Below are 21046 nucleotides of genomic sequence, written 5' to 3'. Positions count from 1 at the left end.
ACCTATATGATGTCACTGGAATGTATCAGACTTTACATGCATTCATGGACAAATAGATTTGTCTACCTCAGCATGGATGAGCCATTTATTTGCAAACATCATATTATAAATTAATGTTGATGTGTTCTCCAAGTTAAAAGTATTTATATACATTGTTATAAATAAGAAATGCAGAGTTTATGGTGCTGTTAGTGTTTTCACATATTTCTTGCTTTAAGAAAGGTATAATAAAATGTTGATTATCTTAAACCTAACTGCAGATTTAAACATGTCAAAGCAGAGCTGAATTCCATCACTAGCATCTGAGATTATCTGTGCTTTGCCTGATAACTGACTGTGTAGCTTTTAAAGAAAAATGCAGACCATAGCTTGGATTATGCAATCTAGTTTCAGGTTAAGAAGAAGTTATTAAAAATGCAATCCCAATAACTGTGACATTAGCCTAAAAAGGTAAAAGTAATTGGTGATTTAATTTGAAATTTGCATTTGACTTTTTGAGTTTGCTGAAGGTTTACCCAGCGAATGTACCCAGTAAAGATTTTTGGGAGAAATCATTGCGAGAACTTGAATCTTCTTGTTCCCCAATTTATTTTCTCCACTGGACAAATTTCTCAATTTACACCCCTTTTTCTGTTCAGTATCTACCTGTGTATTCCTTTGCACCACCCCTTTTTTTATGCTTGCTAAAGCTTCTTTTTATAGGTCTTTCATATAAATCAGGTTGCATTTTAGGTCCACCGGCATGCATTTTCACACTATTTTACAATGTAAATGATAATCATTAAATCCATAAGAATTTACTTCCATTTTGGTAATGGATTATTTTACAAGCAGATTAAGTACTTTGCATGCCATCTTCAGTCATTCTTACTGGTTGATTATCTGTAATGTTAGAAATATGCATTGATGGAGCACATATATTCTCAGCTTCTTATGTGTTTAATTGCTGGAACAAAGCAGCTGTTGCTTCATGTTTCATTCTGCAAAATACACTAAAGGTGTCTGTCATTCCCAAGCATGAAGAGGCCTGATTCTTATAAACCTGCTCATCTTACTGTAAAATTGAGCAGGATGTGTGTTATTTTGCTGTGATGTGGTTGCTTGGCTGCTGCAATCTAGCACTGAGCTACTTAGACATCTAAAAAGATCTGAAAAGATTTCCAGATGTAACGTAATAGCCATAATTCGTAACAGAGGATATAGCTTTGTCAGAGATTCCTAGAAACCCTTACTGGGACCCCTGTGTAAATATGACTTGGCTTTTATATGAAAAAAGATCCTGAAATAAGGTACATCTAACATCAAATAAAAGAGCATATGGGAACAACAACAAAGAGCACATCATGTCCCGTAATCATGTAAATGACAATAATAGCATTTTATGGGGTTACAATCTGGCTTTAAAAAGCACATGTAAAAGACTTAAAGCGGAAGAATGACAATAGCAAATATATTTACTTGGAATTCCTGTAAAATGTAATACAGATGTTTCTAAAATCTGACAAGTTAATTAAATTTTGTTTTCATTGTAATGCTGTCATTCACACGACTATCCAGTTTCACACATTTTATTTTTACAGAATCATGCCAAGATTTCACATGGTATTTATTTCTTACAAAGGTAAACTTTTACAGTATGGACTCTGTGACCAAGTGAAGTGAACTGCACCAGCGGTTTTGCAGTGTGGTTAGGGTAGTCAGATTGTATCCTATGAGCCATAAATAATTTCCATGATGAAGGCAATACTAAGCAAGAGCAGTGAGACACAAATTTAATATAAGGTTACAGTTTGATTCTTATATTTCCTTTTCAGCTGGGCTTAAGTAGCTATGCAACAAAGTAAAAAAATCTGCCCCTGACCACTTCCTAATATGCATCTGCTTGGGGTGACATTATGTCATCTTCAGTGCTAAATCTGTGTTAGACCTTTGCATCAGTCTGTGATGGCTGCCCAGTATTGTAAGTACAGGGGCCACAAATACACAGAATAATTGTTGCATTGACTTTGCTGACAGGCAGCTTGATTTGCATCTATTTTGTCACTGAGTGGTTTAATAAATGTCCCCAACAGTGTTTAGAAATTGTATAATTGCTCCAAGATGTACTGTATAATATCACATTTGTTCAACTTTCTAGTTCCTTTTTTTCACTGACTCAAATTAATTGTATTACATTACAAATAGTTTTTTACCATGTGTTTGCCAGTACAATAAGTGCTTGACATACTGTATATACAGCTGTAATTTAAATTCCACTTTAAGTAGTTGCACATAAGTATGCAATATTAATTTATTAGATTCTTTTCAGGATAAAGGATAATTGAACATTCATAGTTTTTTAGGAGACGATAAAGCACCCTATTCATTGACAGGGTAATTTTTTTTCTTCAGTGGATTTGCATGTTGACCTTTGTCTGAAATATTCACTGTTGGCTATTTTGTGAGATGGATCCAGCGCCTTTATGTCTGCCATATAAATAGTACTTTTGTTGAATAGAAATCTAAAACATTCCACAACAATATCTGCAGATGGAAGATATGAATTATTGTGTGAATTATGAGCTTAATCGTTTGTCTTTACGTTTTGTTTCATATTTAAAATTTACAAAAAACAATGTTTTTTTTTTTATACCAGAAGTTTTCTTTTATCAATAGAATGAAAGCAAATGCTAATATGCATTCTTTATTTACCAGTATAAGTGAAAAACCTTTGAAAATATTTAAGATTTTCCTTTGCACACTGCTGAAATTCCTATAATATATTTTGCATAAAAAGTGCTACGTATGACAATTGAAATAATTAGATACAACAGGTAGATGTAATGCCAATAAAAAATAGTTCCTTTGAGATCTGGGTAGGGTAAGCAAGGTTTAGAAACCTTGATAGTTGTATTTTTTCATTTTTTGTCTGTGTTTAGTTGGTAGATTTCCTTCATTTCTTCCCTAGAAGACAAAACAAGAGTTGAGAGGAAGTGCTTCCAAGGCTAAATCTATTCAGTCTTTCAGGCAGTCCAAACCTCTCAACCCACTATCACCAGGAACAAACAGGTACATGGGCTTTCTAGCCTTAATTTCAATTTACTACAGAACTTTTAGATATAATACTAAAGCTAAAAGAAATGTAAATGTGTAAATAGCAAATATGACATGTGTGAGCAGAGGAACTGCATAGAAAAAGGTTGGATGCTGTTGGACTTCCACCAGCCAGGAAAATGGGGTGGTCTCTGTCTGACCTGCTTCATGATATATTGCATAAGTGCACACCATAAGGAGCTCATTACAGTAAGAAGTAAATTAGAGTTCAGTTTTAACCAGTTTTTGGATTAAAAAATTAAGTTAATCTCTGAGCAATCTCTTTTTTCAATTTTGAATAGTGTGGTGAAAAGTTGCCCCTACCTCTTGCTGTCTGTTTCCCCATTTATGGAGATAAGCTTTTTTTGTGCTGATGACCATTGTCATCTATAAACAAAGAGAAAGGAAATGCTAAATTTGTCCATAGAACAAATGGTGGGGGAGTTCCCATGGGGGACAACTGTCCAATAGTAGAATTTCCATAACTTTGGGAGATTTCTTCTAACTTACTATTGTATGTCCAGGACTGAAAGTAAATTTTCAAAAATGTATACATGCAGAAAAAATTAACCTTAACCTATCCGATCATATCTAGTATATCCAAAACTAAAAACAAAATGTTCTGGCAATACGTAGACATATAATGCAGTTCATTTGAAACTTTAAACAAACAAGAGCATGTGATGTTACACCTCATTATATGCTCTCCCATACACTTTAGGTTTTAATGAACATCATATGTATTTTGCATTATACTATGCCAGTTAATTATTCTTGTTGGTTCATTGGTCTATAGGAATGGGTAGAATGTATACCAGGAAACAAGGATCACAGCAATGACCATTGGTAAAACTTCCTGCTGACCCAATGTAAATGAGCCATAAATCTAACTATGCTCCACAACTGCATCCTTCATTTATTCTTTGCAGTAGAGACTATATATTTGTTATTAAGGGGATCAGATTCAACTTGATGTTTAATATAATAACATAAAGTGATTATATATGTTGTCTGAAAGTAACTTTTTGACTATGAATTGTGATCTGTTACTTATTCTGTCTAATAAAATCACTTTATTTACTGTTTTTTTTAATTAGCTTTGAAGTACATTATTTTCCTTTTAGTATGAACAATAAGTCTAGTCATAAACAGGGCTTGATTTTGGGTGTGGATCCTTAACACCATGCCATCATCTGACAGTAATTTAAGCACAGGCCGCATTCTTTTTTTTGTTCATTGTGATGGATAGGATAGACATAGTCTGTGACTTGTTGGCAAAGAAATAAACAACTGTAAAACATTTTTCAGGCTATTCTATAAGGGCAAATGCACAGCATCCACATATGGCTATGTTTTTTGACAGTAATTTATTGTGCCCTTAATGAATTCTTATACTTTAAGGCACCTGCATACCAGTGCAACACAATAAATAAGCTCTAGGAGAACTAAAACATTGCATAGGAGTTTATGACAATAAATGTCCCTAGTTTTTTTCTAATTGGTGTGCTGATAACTAGATTTGGCAGGGGTGCCCAAAATGTCGATCGTGATCTACCAGTCATACGCAAAAGCAACACCAGTTGATCGCCAAGCCCTGCCTTACCCCTCACTGCTGTTTACTAGCAGCCCCGCTGCAGGTCTATAGGGATGCTGGGGATGTCTTTCTGTGTGAGAAGGCTCCATGTAACAATGGGGAGTGGGAAGGAAGGCAGAAAGGGCTCGGTGTCAGGGTTCAATTACCGAGATACCTTTGTACAGATTAGCAGTTGTTTTTCTTGTGCAGCACATCATTCTCCTATGACAGGTGAGCTGTAGCTTTCCGGTCACTATAGTATTGTAGTGCAATGTCTGTGCAATGTTCTGCCATTCAATGTCTCATTAGCTTTAGTCACTTCTGTGTCATACTCTGTATATATATATATAAATAAATATATGTTTAGCATTTTTATTGTTGGTAGATAATTTTGAAATGCATAGGGCCAGAGGTAATGTTTTAGAGATTAGATTTTTTCAAAACACATTCTTACTAGCTTAAAAGTAAAATTTATTGCCTCTAGAATAAAGTCTAGGTCAAAAAAATCTTTCTAGTAGTCTAAATCCATGTCAATCATAAAGTCCTGTGATCTACATTAATCACGATAACCTGTTACAAGACAATGTTTATAAGATGCTGCCCTGATGGTAAATGACTTATTCATTGGTCATGTGAAGATACAGCTTTAAGCTAGGATTGCCTGTGGTATCATGGATACACAATCGCTACCCTACCTTTTATAACCAAAAAAAAATAAACAGCAAGTCATTTGATATTTGTTAGCAAAGTTTTTGATCCTGGACCAGATTCATTCCAGGTTTCCTGAAAGACCAGCTTTCCTAAAATCCAGCTTTACTGATGAAAGTGTATCTTCTCCAGTCTTGGAGAGCTTTAAAAGATCAGGCCCAAAGCTTTCCCTGAGCATTTTTTTTAAAGGATTCAACTTTGACTTAAAAGCCACCTGAAAAGACCCTTAGGTATTTTTAAATTTTTTTGCATTACTAGATGTTATATCATTGAATTTTTAAAATAGTCCTATAAGCCTTAAAATTACTGTAATTTAGCATTAAGATTCGATTTTCATAGACTTTAGTCTATGTTTAGGTTTCATGGCATTCAGCAATGTTTTGCAGAGTTCTTGCCAAACTGCAACTTAGCTCATCTTTATTGATGATGGATTGCTCTTCTTCATGTACCCTAAAGCTACGTACACACGTCAAATTTTTCTCGCCCGATACCGGCCTCACGGATCCACGGACGATGAACGATGAGCGATTCTAATGCAAGGGAAGGGGGGGGAGCGCGCAGCAGGGTGCCGCTCTGTCGCTCTCCCCCTCCCCTCTCCATAGAGCAGAATGGTGCTGTATGTACAGCACTCGTTCATGCATCTTGCGGTTCTTATCGTTGGAAAGGATCGTGAAAGATCCTTTCCAACGACAAGAATTGCACGTGTGTATGCGGCTTTACAGTAGCAGATAGAAACATGTTGTTGCCAGCCAATGCGTTCTTGCCAAACCATTGACAACCAATTTAATTCTAGTTATTTTTTTTTAGGTTGGCTGTAAAACAGATCAGAAAGATTGTGGACAATGCTTTCTTTTCTTTCACCTTTATACCTTTTACGAAAATACCATTTTAAATTTGGCTACAATATCTGCCATAAAAGGAAAACATTGATTGCTTTTGTGAAACTTTTTTTTTTCATTTCTTTCCTTTATTACTTGCTCCAAAAGTACATCCATTTGAATGATTACTGTTTGCTACAATTTACACAGTCCAATTAATACACATAATGTAAGTAAGTAGGCAATACTATTCTAGTTTTAGTTGTGGAGAGACAAGTACATCTGCTGTGAGCACTGCCAAGTGAAAAATTGTAGAGAGTACATTGTGAACTTTTTAATTCTATTAGGGATTTGTACAGATGTCCTGGCAAAGAAGGAAAACCATGTGTGTTTTGTGTTTGAACATACTATCTAATAAATAAAATGGGATTGGAAAAAGAACAGTTTATTGATACTTTTAATTGGTTTGAGAAAGACAAATGACCAGTGCAGGTGCAAACATTACATTGAAAACAACGTCAGATGAGGAGAAACCTGTGCCATAGCACCACTACATAAACTCCCCATTTGGTTTTATGGTAAAAGAGAACTTGTATTGATAAAATATGAAGGTTGCCAATGCTGACCATGGTAAAATGCTAGTTCATGTTTGCTTTATTGTCTGAGGGATTGTTCACACTATAGGAATGAAGTATGTTTTACTAAATGCACATGTTGCTAAAACATATTACTAAAAGCACAATTGCTGTTTGTGTTGCAGTGCCCACCTATGCAGCTGTCTAATGTGTAAAATTGCACACAAAGTTGTGTATTCTGCATTTTGTGAATGCAAGGCCACATGTTGCTTCCTAGTAATGTGTTTGGGATGTCATTGACAATAAAAGGCAACCTAGCACACCAATATACATTTAAGCAGCATTCTGCAGCTAATCCAGGCATTCTGTGTGTAGTGGTGCACTGCAATAAAATGTAGCCTGGCCTATCCCTGTACGTGTTGCTGTGCGTTTTACTGTACTTGTTTTCAGTGGGCTATTTTACACAATGCATATGTGGCACAACAAAATCTGGTAGGCCTAGGCATTTGGTCATGTCTTCTCTACTGAGGGGAAAATCAAACTAGGTCATTCTACTCTAATACAAAAGACCACATCGCCAAATGCCTAGGTATGCCTATTTGTGGGTCTGTATCTGTGAGATGCTAAACATTTGTGTTTGTAGCAGAATGTTGTATCTAGATGTAAGTGAATGAATTGTTGCACATTCCTCTCCGATTATATTGGTCAAACATGCACAGTGTTTTGTTTTTTCCAGAAAAAGAGCGCAGCCAAATATCGGGGCTGCCAAGTTCAATAAAATATGTACTATTGCTGTGCTAATAACAATAACAAATATTAGAAACAGTTGGGTGGACTGATTTCATTGTCTTCATCTGCCATGCAACATCAGTCTCCTATCAATAAAATATGTTTGTACTGGAAGCTAAATTGAAGTGTATAGCCACTTTCACATATATTAAATTTTAAAGTGATAGGTGTTAATATTTAACTTATCATCATTTTAAAGTAATAAGACCCAGAAAACACATATTAGCCTGACCCAATTTACTTATTTAAAGACAACTCAGAAATGTTAAGACTTTATTTTAAATACACGAGGATATGTTTTTTTTCCTACATACACATTATTGTCTTTTGTGTAGTTTGTTCCTGAACTATGTAGGAATATTTAATGAAACAATTTATATACCTTACCTATTTGCATGGGTTTCCTGCAATAAAGAGCATGCACTGCTGTTCCCTCTCCTTATGCATGGTGACTGCTCTTCTATCCGCCCTTTCTGTAGTTTGCTATAGGCAGCCTAAAGGCTATAGCTGATAGATCTATTGCTAATATGGTGGGGAATGGTTGACTGTGTGCTCCTGGCGTGATACTGTGTAAGGGTGAAAATTAGCTTGCTAAGTTGCTGGGTATCATAAACAACTGGTATACTCTATTTTAATCACGTTATACATCTCAGTGCTGCTGATTTTTATGCATCCTTCCTGTTTTACTTGCTTCCTAGTGGTGAGAGGGGTGGACCATCTTCATAATGACCATCAACCCAGCCCATTTTCGCTGAAACCACACGTGTTTAGAAAATGAGAAATGGACAGATAATGGTCACATGGTAACAGAAAGTACCAGCATGATGGCCTCCAAAGCAGAACTAAATCATGGGTGTTACCAGAAGTTAGTGCCTCTTCCTAGTGCATTGCTGGGGTTCCAAGCTGGTTGGTTCCACTGCGGCCAAACTGTGCTAATCATTAAATAAAACCTGATCCATCTCTGCTATGGGTAAAGTGTTTGTAATGTGCAGAGTGCAGGAGTCACAAGTATGAAACACACAGTACAGGTGTTGGAAGTATGTAGCATACATTATGTAGGGGTCAGTAGGGGGTAGGTGTTAGGTGTACTGTATGTAATGTACATTATACAGGAGACTGAAGTACATACACTTCTTTTAATGTATTTTACTTCCATCTCTTTTTTATTAGAACATATCAGTAGACTCATGCACACACATACTACATACACAACCAAACTCACAATATGTGCACACACAATGTATACACATATACACTTCATAAACATTTTTTTATTCATAATACACACATACATTGTATATACATACACATTTATACATACATTCATTGCATACACTATATAGTTCACATACACACTGCATACACATACATATAGACATACATAAAAACACAATCTCTTCATTTATAGCTAGCTGTTTATGCCCTTCATTCCCAATCCCTCTGCTCATGCTGACGTTTGGGCAGTGGCGCTGGGGGAGAATAGCATTTCCTCATGTGTTTAAAGAAACAAGTGCAGCAGCAGCCTATGGACCCAGGAAACCAGGTCAAATTGCCCGCTGGCCTTACTTCCTGGGTCACCCCGGTTTTGCAAGAGAATGAAATCTGAACATTTTAAATTTTGAAAAGTTATGGTATTGCAATTAAATGATCAGAGACTTAGGTGATGTCATTAAAAGAATCAAGGTAGTGTTCATTCTAAAAATGATGTTTACCTACTGTATGCTTTATTAATCATTTGCAAGTCATATTGCAAATTAGGAGCGGAAGTTTTGAAGGTATCCTAATCCCAGAGCTGAGAGAGATACTAATCTTGGTATTCAGGAGCTGTGTGACAAAGTTCAGGACAAAATACAATGAACTCTGTCAGGAAAGTCAGCTTGGAACCTTTTCCTGTCTAGCCATCAAGGATGAACATGTTTCCTTTTTATCCAGTGGTTTTAATATTTACAGAATAATCAAATCTGTTTTCCTGTTAGGACTAAATTCTTGACAATTATTTTTATGTTTTATTTTGCTCTGCTGATCAAAGAAAATGTTACATTGATTCTGACATCCGGTTATTTATTCTTGCAAGTAAAACAAAAACATCTCATTTTTAAGTTGTAAATGACCTATTGTCTGATATAAATTAAAAAAATATGTAAATTCTATTTTTTATTTCAAAAATTTATTTCTATTACTATTTATGTTGTTTATAATAAAATCAACTATGTTATTTTTATTTAGAGTTTTGGGTATATTTAGGAATGGTTAAGACCCCTGGTTCCCTTCATCTGCTGTGCCCATAATAGAAAATCTTTCTATTTCTAAGGGAAATTATTATTATTATTATTGTTAAACAGGATTTAAAATGCGCCAACATATTAGGCAGCGCTCTACATTAAATAGGGGTTGCAAATAACAGACTAATACAGACAGTGATAGAGGAGGAGAGGACCCTGCCCCAAATAGCTTACAATCTAGAAGGTGGGGGAATTTACACACAATAGGATGGGAGATATGTAGTGGTGGGAAATAGTGATGGTTTCAAAAGACAGAAGAAGATGGGTAGGCAAGTTTGAAAAAATGGGTTTTGAGCACTTTTTTAAATGAGCAGAAAGTAGGAGCAAGCGGAATGAGGGAAATCAAGTCTATCACTAGAACAGGTTTACCTAATGAAAGACTTTCCTTACTTTTCTGTTCTGGGGAAAACCATAAAACGAATTTGTGAATTTCCCATCACTTTTTGTAATGAAGGCAATTAGGTTGATGGCATTACTATAGAAGTTTAGGCTGTTCACATAGCAAAATGAATGATCTAGCTAAAATATTAATTTTTTTACAGTCTCTTGAATGTGATTGGGTATTCTTTGCATAGTAAATTACTTTCACATTCACTAAGTGAAATGAATTATGCTTTACTGAGTAATAATTCAGTTTGCTAAGTCAGTAAAAAAACCCTTAACAAAATAAGTATTTAAAAAACAAAAGAAATGTATACCGGGTGAATGATGTATATTAGATCAATATGGTCAATGCAATTGCTTCATCGCAAGCACATCATGATTGATTATATTGTCATATGACTTATTCCGTAGACTCGCTAGAAATTAGTCACATTTTGAGGCTTGCTTACCCTTGAAATCTTAAACAACACAAGCCTGTCTTATACAGGACCAGATCCCTTCAATATAATTATCTGGATTTAATAAACATGTGAAGCAATATTTAGATGCTGTTTGAAAAACAATGTTACAAGTTGGTACTAAGTACTGCTCTAATTATAAATAAGTAAACTAATTGGTGTATTTTTACTAACCAAATACACCTACTATATTGACATTACATGGTAGCTAACTGCCAATAGGGTCAGTATAATGGGGTTGGGGATGCCCTCTGCAGAGACACTGTTACTGTCACCCCCAACAGTATATTAGTTTGCCCCAATCCCCTGTATATTTTACTTTCCCTGAGCAGCTGGATCAGTGTAAATGTAAATGTAAAAATAAATATAACTAGTCATGTAAAAAGGAATTATTATACTGAGTAAAATAATTGTATTTATTAATAATTCAATTATTAAAACAACATTTTGCATTGGGATTTCCCTATTTAATTTGACAGGGATTATTGAAACAGATTTTCTGATTTGCAAATTAAATTAATTTCCCATGGCTGACACAGTTTTGTAAAGACTGACCCAAGAAAAAATGAGTTTGCTGAACACATTTCCATTGTCAAGTCAATGTCATTACAGTTTTTTAACATATGACTAACTTAATGAAGTTGGGTATTGTTAGTGCATACCTGACTATGATTACCTTAAATGTTTTCATTATTTGCCTTTGTTCACTTTGATAAGTCTTTCACAAAATCAATGTTGCTGTGAATTTTAACCATTTTAAACATGTTTAACTGATAGTAAACAGCATTTATTTACAAGCAAAAGATAGGTGGAAGCTACAGTTGCTGATTGCCCTTTACATAGTTAGCCAGGTTGAAAAAAGACACAAGTCTATTTATTAAGTTCAACATCAAGAGAAATAAACATACTAGAAACCAGATGAACAACAGATTCCATTTGGCTGTTAGGCAGATGCTCTCAAAATTTAGGTCATTGACCCATATCCAGTATGTAGATAAGGGTCCATATCCTTATTCTAAATTTCTTTATCTACAAACTTGTTCTTGGTCAGTAACCATAACAGCATACCAATACAAGCATGAAATTTGTATGTGCTCCCTTTTCTGCCAAATTAAACAAGTAGATGGCAAAAGGCTTCTTTTTTCTATCACTGACTCCAGTGACCATATTAATGGTCATCTTGGTGAAGAAATATGGTTCTGCTTTTTCATTTCAGAGCTATCAATTGATGGTTGGTAATCTGATAACTGGTAGGGTATTATTCAAGAAGTAGCAGAAGAGGTTCATACAGCACAGATCTTCATAATAGATGAAGCAGAAGTATTGAGATACATGCGGTTGCGCTACTCTCCGTCCAGGATGTATAGCAAGCAGGTCTGAGCCTGTGATGGGAAAGTGGGCGTGTTGTGTCCATATGGGGGACAGAGCCACAGACCACCAAAATTTTCTTGTGGACCACCGGTTGGCGACCGTTGCCTTAGATGATGTCACACCGCTAATATACAGCTGTTAGGATGTGGGGACAGGAGTGCCACTTACATATCTGCAAATACACAGTGGTAGGGATTCAAGAGAAAAGGTACATTTTCAGGGTACAGCCTAGGAACAATTACCAGTTCCTAGGTGTTACCCGTTTAACTGTAAATCCTCACTTTTTAAGTTTAAGGGCCATCTTAATCACAAAGTTTGTCAGTATTCAAAGTAAAAATCTATTTAGTGTCCAGTAAAATCTGCTTTGGTAAGGAGAATGTTGAAGTGATGTGGAGTTGAGGAAGTAAAGTAAATGAAATAAAACTACGAGCAGAGCTAACACCCCTAATTCCGGATGCAAAATGTTCTCTATCACGGTGGTCTTGTTTGTTTTTTCTAGTTGTGCTTCACAAAACACATTTATTTATCTTTCTCCAGATTTAAGCACGCAGCCTTGGGTTTTATTGTTATGTAATTAATTGATGTTAGACACTGTCAAATGCAGTATCTATTAAATGATAGATATAAAGGATAAAACAAAATTAGAAAAAAAGGCAAAAACCTCCTACTGGACACAAAAGTTCATTTTTAACATTCCATTTCTTTTACATTATCACAGCATTTGGACACAGGAAAATTTGGAAAATCTCAAATGAGATGTTGCTATTTAAACAATACTTTATACCATTGTGTGCGCATTTTTTAAACTTTATTAAAGCTGCATTAGAATATGATATGTGTCAGTGTGTAATGTGATTAGTGAGTTATAATGCACAGCCATTTATTATCTGTAGTGCACCCATACAATCCATTGTTTCATTGTTAAACATTAGAAGCATTAGAAGTTTTTCATCCAGGGTCAAAAAATAAAAAAACCTGTAAATGATGAGGATCATTGAATCCATTTTCTCCTTTGTCACAATAATGCACTCAGTTATTGGCTGCTAAACCATCCAATGTTGTAAATGGAGGCAGAGAGAGAGAGTCCTCAGAGCATCTACACAGGTCTTTCCCTCTTTGCTCCCAGTGAAGACAAATAAATGTGAGCATGTATAGCCGGACAGCAGCCAAGTCAACCTGTAACTTTGCTTGATCCATGTCAGCCTCTACATTACCAAAACACATGTTCCTCCTAATGTTTGCATGTATATTCAATCCTAGATGGTCCCTATCTGCTATGGAGTAGCAGAAAAGGGTTTACATGCAAAAGCAGACACAAATATATTACTAAAACTAGTTTTCTATTAGAAATAGAACCAGCCTGTTACCAACCTGAATGTAGGCCAACATATGGAATTGGATATCACAGCCAGTTGTTACAGGTGAAATATCCTGCCATCATTCTGGACAGTAAATACTCTGTTGCTGTAATTTTACATAAATTATTCAGATTTTGCATGAAGTTCTTATTAATACTGCTATTACACATATCAGTCCCTGAAATAATTGAACTACAATGCAGCATAAAATCATAACACTCGGACAGATGGCTAAGGCAGATTCTTCATGACAATGACTATTCATGGGAAATCAATACCATGCAAAATCATACAATGGATGGCATTTTTATGGTCATAAACATTTTGCTGGCTTTAAGTTAGATTAAGATAGTTAAGATAGAACACACATGTTTTTGCAGGCTCAGTTTTTTTTAAATGTGTGTAAGTTCATAAAATGGTTTTAAAAAATACTATGTAAAATAATTTTTTGTGGCTTTCATGCAACATTCTTTGCCTTGTCCTATACTTCCCCACCCACACACTCTTCGTGTGCTCATACTTCCAGGGTTATAGTCCTGTAGGACCATTTCTGACTTTTCCTTACAGAAAGACTGATATGTCAGACAGAACTAAGGCAATTTGGTGGCTTCAGCCACTAGCGAGATTCACACCTGCCTTTAATATTTGAAACTTTATTTCACATACTGCCAGCAGAAAGGGAGGGGGTTATGCAGGAGCTTCAGGAAAAAGACCTTCCACCTGAGGATATGTAAAGTGCGCTAATTCCAGCTTGAGCGGAATAAGTGGAATTTGGTTTAAAGCCGAACTCCAGTATCCTCCCATATTTCGATCGTGTTTACCATGTTTATAAATGTACCCACATGTGCTGGAAAACATGGAGTTAAGTTATGCCAAAGTAACTGCCCACATACCACTTTTGTTTCCAGCAGTAAACCCCAATAAGGTATTACTGATTGGCTGAACCTTTCAATCTTCTTATTGGCTGCAAAAATGCACTGAAAACATTTTATAGAATTACCCATTTCCCCACCAGCCAGTGGAAGAGGTTGATTTGTTTTGCTGTTATGAATTGTTGTGTACACCATTTTATACCTCTAAAAAGTGTAAAAGTCTTAAATGTTAGACATGACAAATGCTGGGAACTGCTAGTTTCCTTGCTATATCACCATATTTTGACAAATACATTTGCTATGTGGCTATATTACATTTAATTAGTAATTCTTACTATAATAAATGTTTATACAGCCATTGATTTATAGGTTGCTAAACACATTTATCAAAATAGGAAACTACTGCCAATAACGCCACAACAATATTTAGCTTTGTTATGTTTTAATATTTCTCCTTGTGTGTATTTCCCTAAAATTTGTATTCCCCTTGGCAGTTACAGCAACAGTTAGCTTTCGAAACAAGGTTTTAGTTTCTGTTCTTCTTTCAGTACCTTTTTTCTGACCTTCATAAAGTCATTAACAGCAAAGACCTATAGCCCCATTCCTCGCCAGTGATTTCTGTGTTGTACCAGCAATTTATTCATGTCTTTATTTGGAAAACATGACTAGACTGTACATGTTGCGTCCTTCAAATTGTTTAGAGTTTACTGAGCCCTCAATTAATAAACTGTATATTTATTTGATCTTAGACATTTTACTATGCAGAATCATGTCTTAGGATAGTTTTGCTTTGGTTTCTGTCTATAAGCAAAAGACTCAAGCATTGTCCTTAGTGTCACTATGTGAAAAGTTCATATTCTCATGAACTCCTCTGTCTGGTGTCTTACTAAAACAGAACTCATCATCATCCCCCCTCAAATTCCAAATCTCCCCCTGAAATATATCTAACTGTTAACAACACTGTTATTCGGCCCTCCATTCAGGCACGTTGTCTTGGTGTCACCTTTGACTCGGCCCTCTCATTTACCCCCCATATTCAGAACATGTCCAGGTCCTGTCACTTTCACCTACGCAACATCGCCAAAATCCGCCCCTACCTGTCCCCTGAGACCACCAAACTCCTTGTACATGCTCTTATCATCTCCCGTCTGGACTACTGTAACATCCTGCTCTCTGGTATTCCACTAACTGGACTCTCCTCTACAATCTAATATGAATGCTGCAGCCAGACTCATCCATCCTTCCCATCGATCCTCTTCTGCTGCATCTCTTTGCAGATCTCTACACAGGCTTCCATTTCACCTTGTAATCAAATTCAAGCTCCTGTGCTATGCCTTCAAATCCCTACACAGTTATTGTCCCACTTACATTTCTGACCTGGTAAAAATGTACTCCCCCAGCCGCTCTCTGCTCCTCCAATGACCTTATAATGACTTCCTCACTCATAACCTCATCACACGCACGGATACAAGACTTTTCTAGAGCTGCCCCAACTCTCTGGAGTTTCTTCCTCTTCCTATTCGGCTTGCTCCTACTTTCTGCTACTTTCCTACTTTCTGCTCATTTAGAGCGCTTTAAGAGCACCTAAAACCTATTTTTTTAAACTTGCCTACCCATCTTCTTCTGCCTTTTGAAACCATCACTACATATCCCCCTCCTATTGTGTGTAAATTCCCCCACCTACTAGATCGGGGCAGGGCCCTCCCCTCCTGTATCACTGTCTGTATTAGTCTGTCATTTGCAACCCCTATTTAATGTACAGCGCTGCGTAATATGTTGGCGCTATATAAATCCTGTTTATTAATAATAATATGTAATAATAATAATAAAATAATAATAATAAAATTCTTTAACTAAAACAAGGAAATACATCAATCTTTATAGGCATACAGAATCACTCCTTTATAGGGGGGTTTATGTTGTCATCTAAAAGTTCACAAACAAAGGCCAAACTACTGTTCCGCATCCAAGACCACAATGGACTGACCTGGAAGCCCTGGCCTGCCCCTCAATACCAGTCAAGGTCCTTTTGCTGATCCACTCCTCTAAAAGACCTGTGATTCTCTGTCCTTCACTTTTATATGCTCTCTCAGTATGGGATGGAGAAAAAACTAATTTTTCACCAGCACTCCCCCCATGCTCCACTGACTCCCCTATGGCATAATCCTGAATTTCCTCCAGTTTGTGAACCGGCTCAATTCTCTTGGTGGCACAACAAAGGTTTTTTCAGAACCAGAAACTTTCTTGATGGCAGGGCTATTCTGAGCCTCGCCAATTTACAAGAAAGCCTCTCCCCTCAATATACAGAAATTTTCCATTATCAACAAATCAGGTCCTTTGTTCAAAACAAACTTAAAGGGTTTAATCCACCCTACCATAGTACGAGATTTGAAAAAACTTCAGTTTTATAACTAAACCCAAAGGGGGGGATCTCGATAGTATATAACACTCTCTTCTCACACAGTAGGAAACTTTCCTATATGAAACAATAGAAGTCAGAATTGGAGGTGGAGAAGAATTGCAGGATCGATCATAATCCATTTACAAAATGTCTCTGAACACTTTGATAATAGAGGCCAAATATAAGGTTTTGATGAGATGGTACAAGGTCCCGGTTGGGATTCATAAAGCCAATGCCTCTTTCTCTCCTCTTTGTTTTCAAGGATGTGATCATTCTGGTATTGTACTCCATACTTGGTGGAGATGTCCTAGGGTTCAGAGGTTTTGGATCCGCATTTTCAACCTAATACGCTCTGTCACCCTGGTCAACATCCTGAGGAAAATGGAGAGTGCTCCTTTTTCCCAATTAGAAAATATAGCCCTGAAACAGTGAATTGGACTATATAGGGGACTATAAATATATTATGCTAGCTGATCGGCCTACCATGTTACTGCAAAGCTTCTATTATTCCCCTTGTGTTCAACAAAAATAAACTAAACTGGATAATGTTCAAAGACAAATTGGTTTGTACTCCTAAAAACAACCTTAACAAGTTCTACAACACACGGGGACCTGTGGTTAGATTACAATCATGTATAATTCAAGCAGGGAACCCCGACCGTCCTCCCCTTTTGTGTAACCCTTAACTCCTTATCCCCCCCTATTTTTCTCTTCATTTTTTCTTCAATTTAAATTGTAAATGTTTACAAAGGTAGTGAATGATTAAAAGAGATCTCTACCCACCAACCTTTATGATCTCACTCTAAACTTGATTTGCCTGTATACCTCACAAGTTTAAAATCTGTGAATATGCTATTTTTGTAGTATTGTAACCTAGGAGGTGTTGAACTACTTTCAACCTCATATGTTTATTCTACTGATGTCTGGTTACTGATTGGCACTCTTCTTCTTTTGTTTTAAACCCCCTATTCGCTTCTTCCCCTTTTTTTTATTTATTTATTTTTTTTTTTTTTACCTTTCTGTTATTCTGTGCAAATTTGTTGTGTAATATTATAGTTTACTTTATTTTAAAATTTCTATAAAAACTTTGAAACAAAATAAAGTTCACAAACAGTTATTGGGGTGGATAAACCACATGTCTAATGATTTTGGCACTGGCATGACTGTCCACCATCTTGGAGTCTAGTTGAAGCTGGTATTAACCACAAGGGTCTCGTATCAGCCTTCAAGGCCTTCCTGTGTTCAGCTTTCAGGGTCATCCAGCTGACTGTTTCTGTTGCAGGTGCTGCCCTTTGAAAACAATCAAACAAAGCAGTAACTTTTTCATAGAAGCAGAGTATATTTTATAATCTATATGCAGACCTCCTATATTTTTATCACAATACTAATCACTAGAGAACAGAATACAATGTAAAGTAGGTACAGGTCAGGGTTATGCTCATGCCTTGCTTCTAAAACTCCCTACGTCATTCCCTACCCAGGGGTTAGCTTTCTTACTAGAAACATGTTATGCAATTTAAATTCTCACAGCAATCTGCAGACATAAATATGTTGATAGCAGTGTATGCTTCTGAAATGAAACAATAAAATCTTTGACAGGAATGTAAATCTGAGCAGAGTATTGTAAAAATGCATCCAACCCTCCCTGTGAGAAATATGGAAATGCCATTGCAGAACTCAAAAAAAAAATATTCTTGTCTATTCGACACACAATTTTTTGTTCCTGTGGAGATATTTCATAGTATTGAATTTCAGAGTATTGTATGAGGTGTAAGTGGCTTTAAATGCGATATTAATTTAGATTTGTTATATCATTAGGTAGGTTGAACAACTGCATAATTATCTGTATTTGCATAAACATACATGCTTCCATTGGGTCTATTTATGAAGCAGTGAATATGATATTCAGCAACATTCACTGATGGAGAATCAATCACTACTGGTAAAAATGTAATTAAATACCTCTGACAGCTGTACAATAAATAGGGGTTGCAAACGACAGACAAATATGGACAGTGACACAGGAGGAGAGGACCCTGCCCCAAAGCGCTTACAATCTAGTAGGTTGGGGAATTATTACACAATAGGAGGGGAGAGGGGAGATGGCATTACTGTATCTGAAGCCAGTTTTGTGGAGGACTTAATACAAGAGGCGCATCACAGGACAGTGCTGCCATTGGCTGTCAGCAGGCCCTATTCCTTGAAAAGCAATGGGTCAGAGGGCAGATGGTTCCCTTGCCCAGTCTGCTTGTGACTGTCAACAAAGTTAATTCACTAGCAAATATATTTGTTTGCCACTGTAGCCCTTTGCCTAAATTTGGTCTGAGCAGCTATCAATAAATCTTCCCTGGTCATGAAGCATTACCTATAGGAAATTTACTCTGTGCCAATATTGAGTTTAATATTATTAATAATATTATTATTATTATTAATAAACAGGATTTATATAGCACCAACATATTACGCAGCGCTGTACAATAAATAGTGGTTGCAAATGACAGACAAATACATACAGTGACACAGGAGGAGAGGACTCTGCCCCGAAGAGCTTACAATCTAGTTTATTGAAGCCAAATGTCATTTTTTTATTTTGTGGTATGTAACTGAACATTTACACAGCTATGTACTGCACAGATATGCAGATCTTGGATATGCCAAACTGATGATGTAACTGATATGATATGCCAAAAAGTTGTATATAAATCAACACTTACATTGCAGACACTATTTACAATATAAAAAAAATTTCAGTGAGAGAACTGCGGAATCTCTAGTAATAGGCCACCATCTAGGATAGCAGCCATGCCAAACATATTTCAGACTGTTATATAGTGAAGAGGCTTCAAGGAATTCCAGAGATAAGCTGTGTAGCACATCCATAGCTCCTTATTTGGTTGGGATGGTGGCAGATTGAACTCATTACAATGCACGCTACATCAAAGTACAAAAATCCTAATCAGGTATTTGCAGAAGGAATGAATGGAAATGCATGCAAAAAATGCTCTACCAATAGATAATAAGAAAAATATAGCCTGATGTCGGACACATCAGTCAGTAACAGGTCATACAGAGAGAATTTCATATTGAGCGCTGATCATTTATCATTGGTTATCAGTCTTAGATAGTGCAGGTAATTGGATAAGTAAAACTCCCATTATTGCGTCATCAGAGGATTCAGCTAAACTATTTTCAGAATGTTAACATTTTTTATACAAAGCGTTATGAAATGGATAGAAAATATAAACATATAATTACACATTATCCTGTACAAGCTTGTGTCAAACAGAATTGTGGAATAAGTGATAACAAAAGCTTTTAACCTGAAGTAGCAAATTTAGGCACATTTCATAAGACTACCGGGCACACAAGTGCAAATAGCAATAACCAACAGCAAACAATAAAATTGACCTTTTATCACCTACCTATAGCAGCCTAGATTTAGGCACAGAGACAATGCCCTTTTCAGCAAAATTTGGCACTTTGTTGAAAAAACATGAATGTGGAAATATAACTTTTTTTAATAAGACAAAGAGTAATACATAGTGCCTTGTAGCAAAAAAAGTAATTGATATTTACCTTCTATCATCTAATATGATAAAGGTTAGAGGTAAGGCTAGGGTCATTGGTTTAAGTATTCAAGTGATAGGAATACAGTTTAAAGGGAACCAAACTAAGAAAGATTTTGTTCACAAAAGGGCAGAGGGCAAAGAACTGATCACAATCATGGCCCGTGGTCTTCCTTCAGCTGATCGTTCGCCATTACTGATTTACCTCACTCAGAAGCAGAATTCCCATCTGACAACTGGTATACATTCACTACAATTTCTTTGCTGTGTGACTTTGTTGGAGATTCCAGTATCTGGCACATTATTTGTTAATCTGAGAAAACAGTATAAAACAATAAAATCATACTATACATTGTAAAATATTTAACACTCTCTCTTTTTTTTACAGGCATGTAATGGATGTGGAACTAGTAAATGTGACTGCAGTGGAGTAAAAGGACAGAAAGTAAGTGTTTATGAGTTGTTTATATGCAAGGAATCCTATTTACAATAAAGAAGCATTTTGTCTGCCTGAATACATGTGGAGAGTTTCCAGGCATTTCCCCAGTGGTTCCTTTCCATTTACAGCCTGCCAGCTACTAGACAGCCACCACTGCTATATTAGTTCAAAATGGACAAGCATTTGAATGCTTTTGATGCATAGTTGGCAAATGGTCGTCAACTAACATCATTCATTCTCTATAGGAAAGCCGAGGGCAGGATGCTGTATACAGTGCCTGCCCAGCAACTGCAAAGTGGTAATCGCACTATTCCTGACCATCCTATAACTTACCCTTAATGCATTCTCTGTACATCTCCCTCATATACTAGCCTGACGCA

General features: G+C 36.2%; 1 protein-coding gene across 1 annotated transcript in view; it reads left to right on the top strand.

The window, feature by feature from the left end:
• The window catches only part of COL4A1 (collagen type IV alpha 1 chain), a gene marked incomplete in the record, with an annotated part of 89713 nt that overhangs the window by 15182 nt on the left and 53485 nt on the right, over positions 1–21046 (top strand). Inside the window, 1 exon segment of the mRNA XM_072401821.1 lies at positions 20616–20672. Within this exon segment, the coding sequence (XP_072257922.1) occupies positions 20616–20672 (57 nt within the window).

The sequence above is a fragment of the Pyxicephalus adspersus genome, chromosome 1, assembly GCF_032062135.1.
Source record: "Pyxicephalus adspersus chromosome 1, UCB_Pads_2.0, whole genome shotgun sequence".
NCBI lineage: Eukaryota > Metazoa > Chordata > Amphibia > Anura > Pyxicephalidae > Pyxicephalus > Pyxicephalus adspersus.
This window is presented reverse-complemented; position numbering and strand designations above follow the sequence as displayed.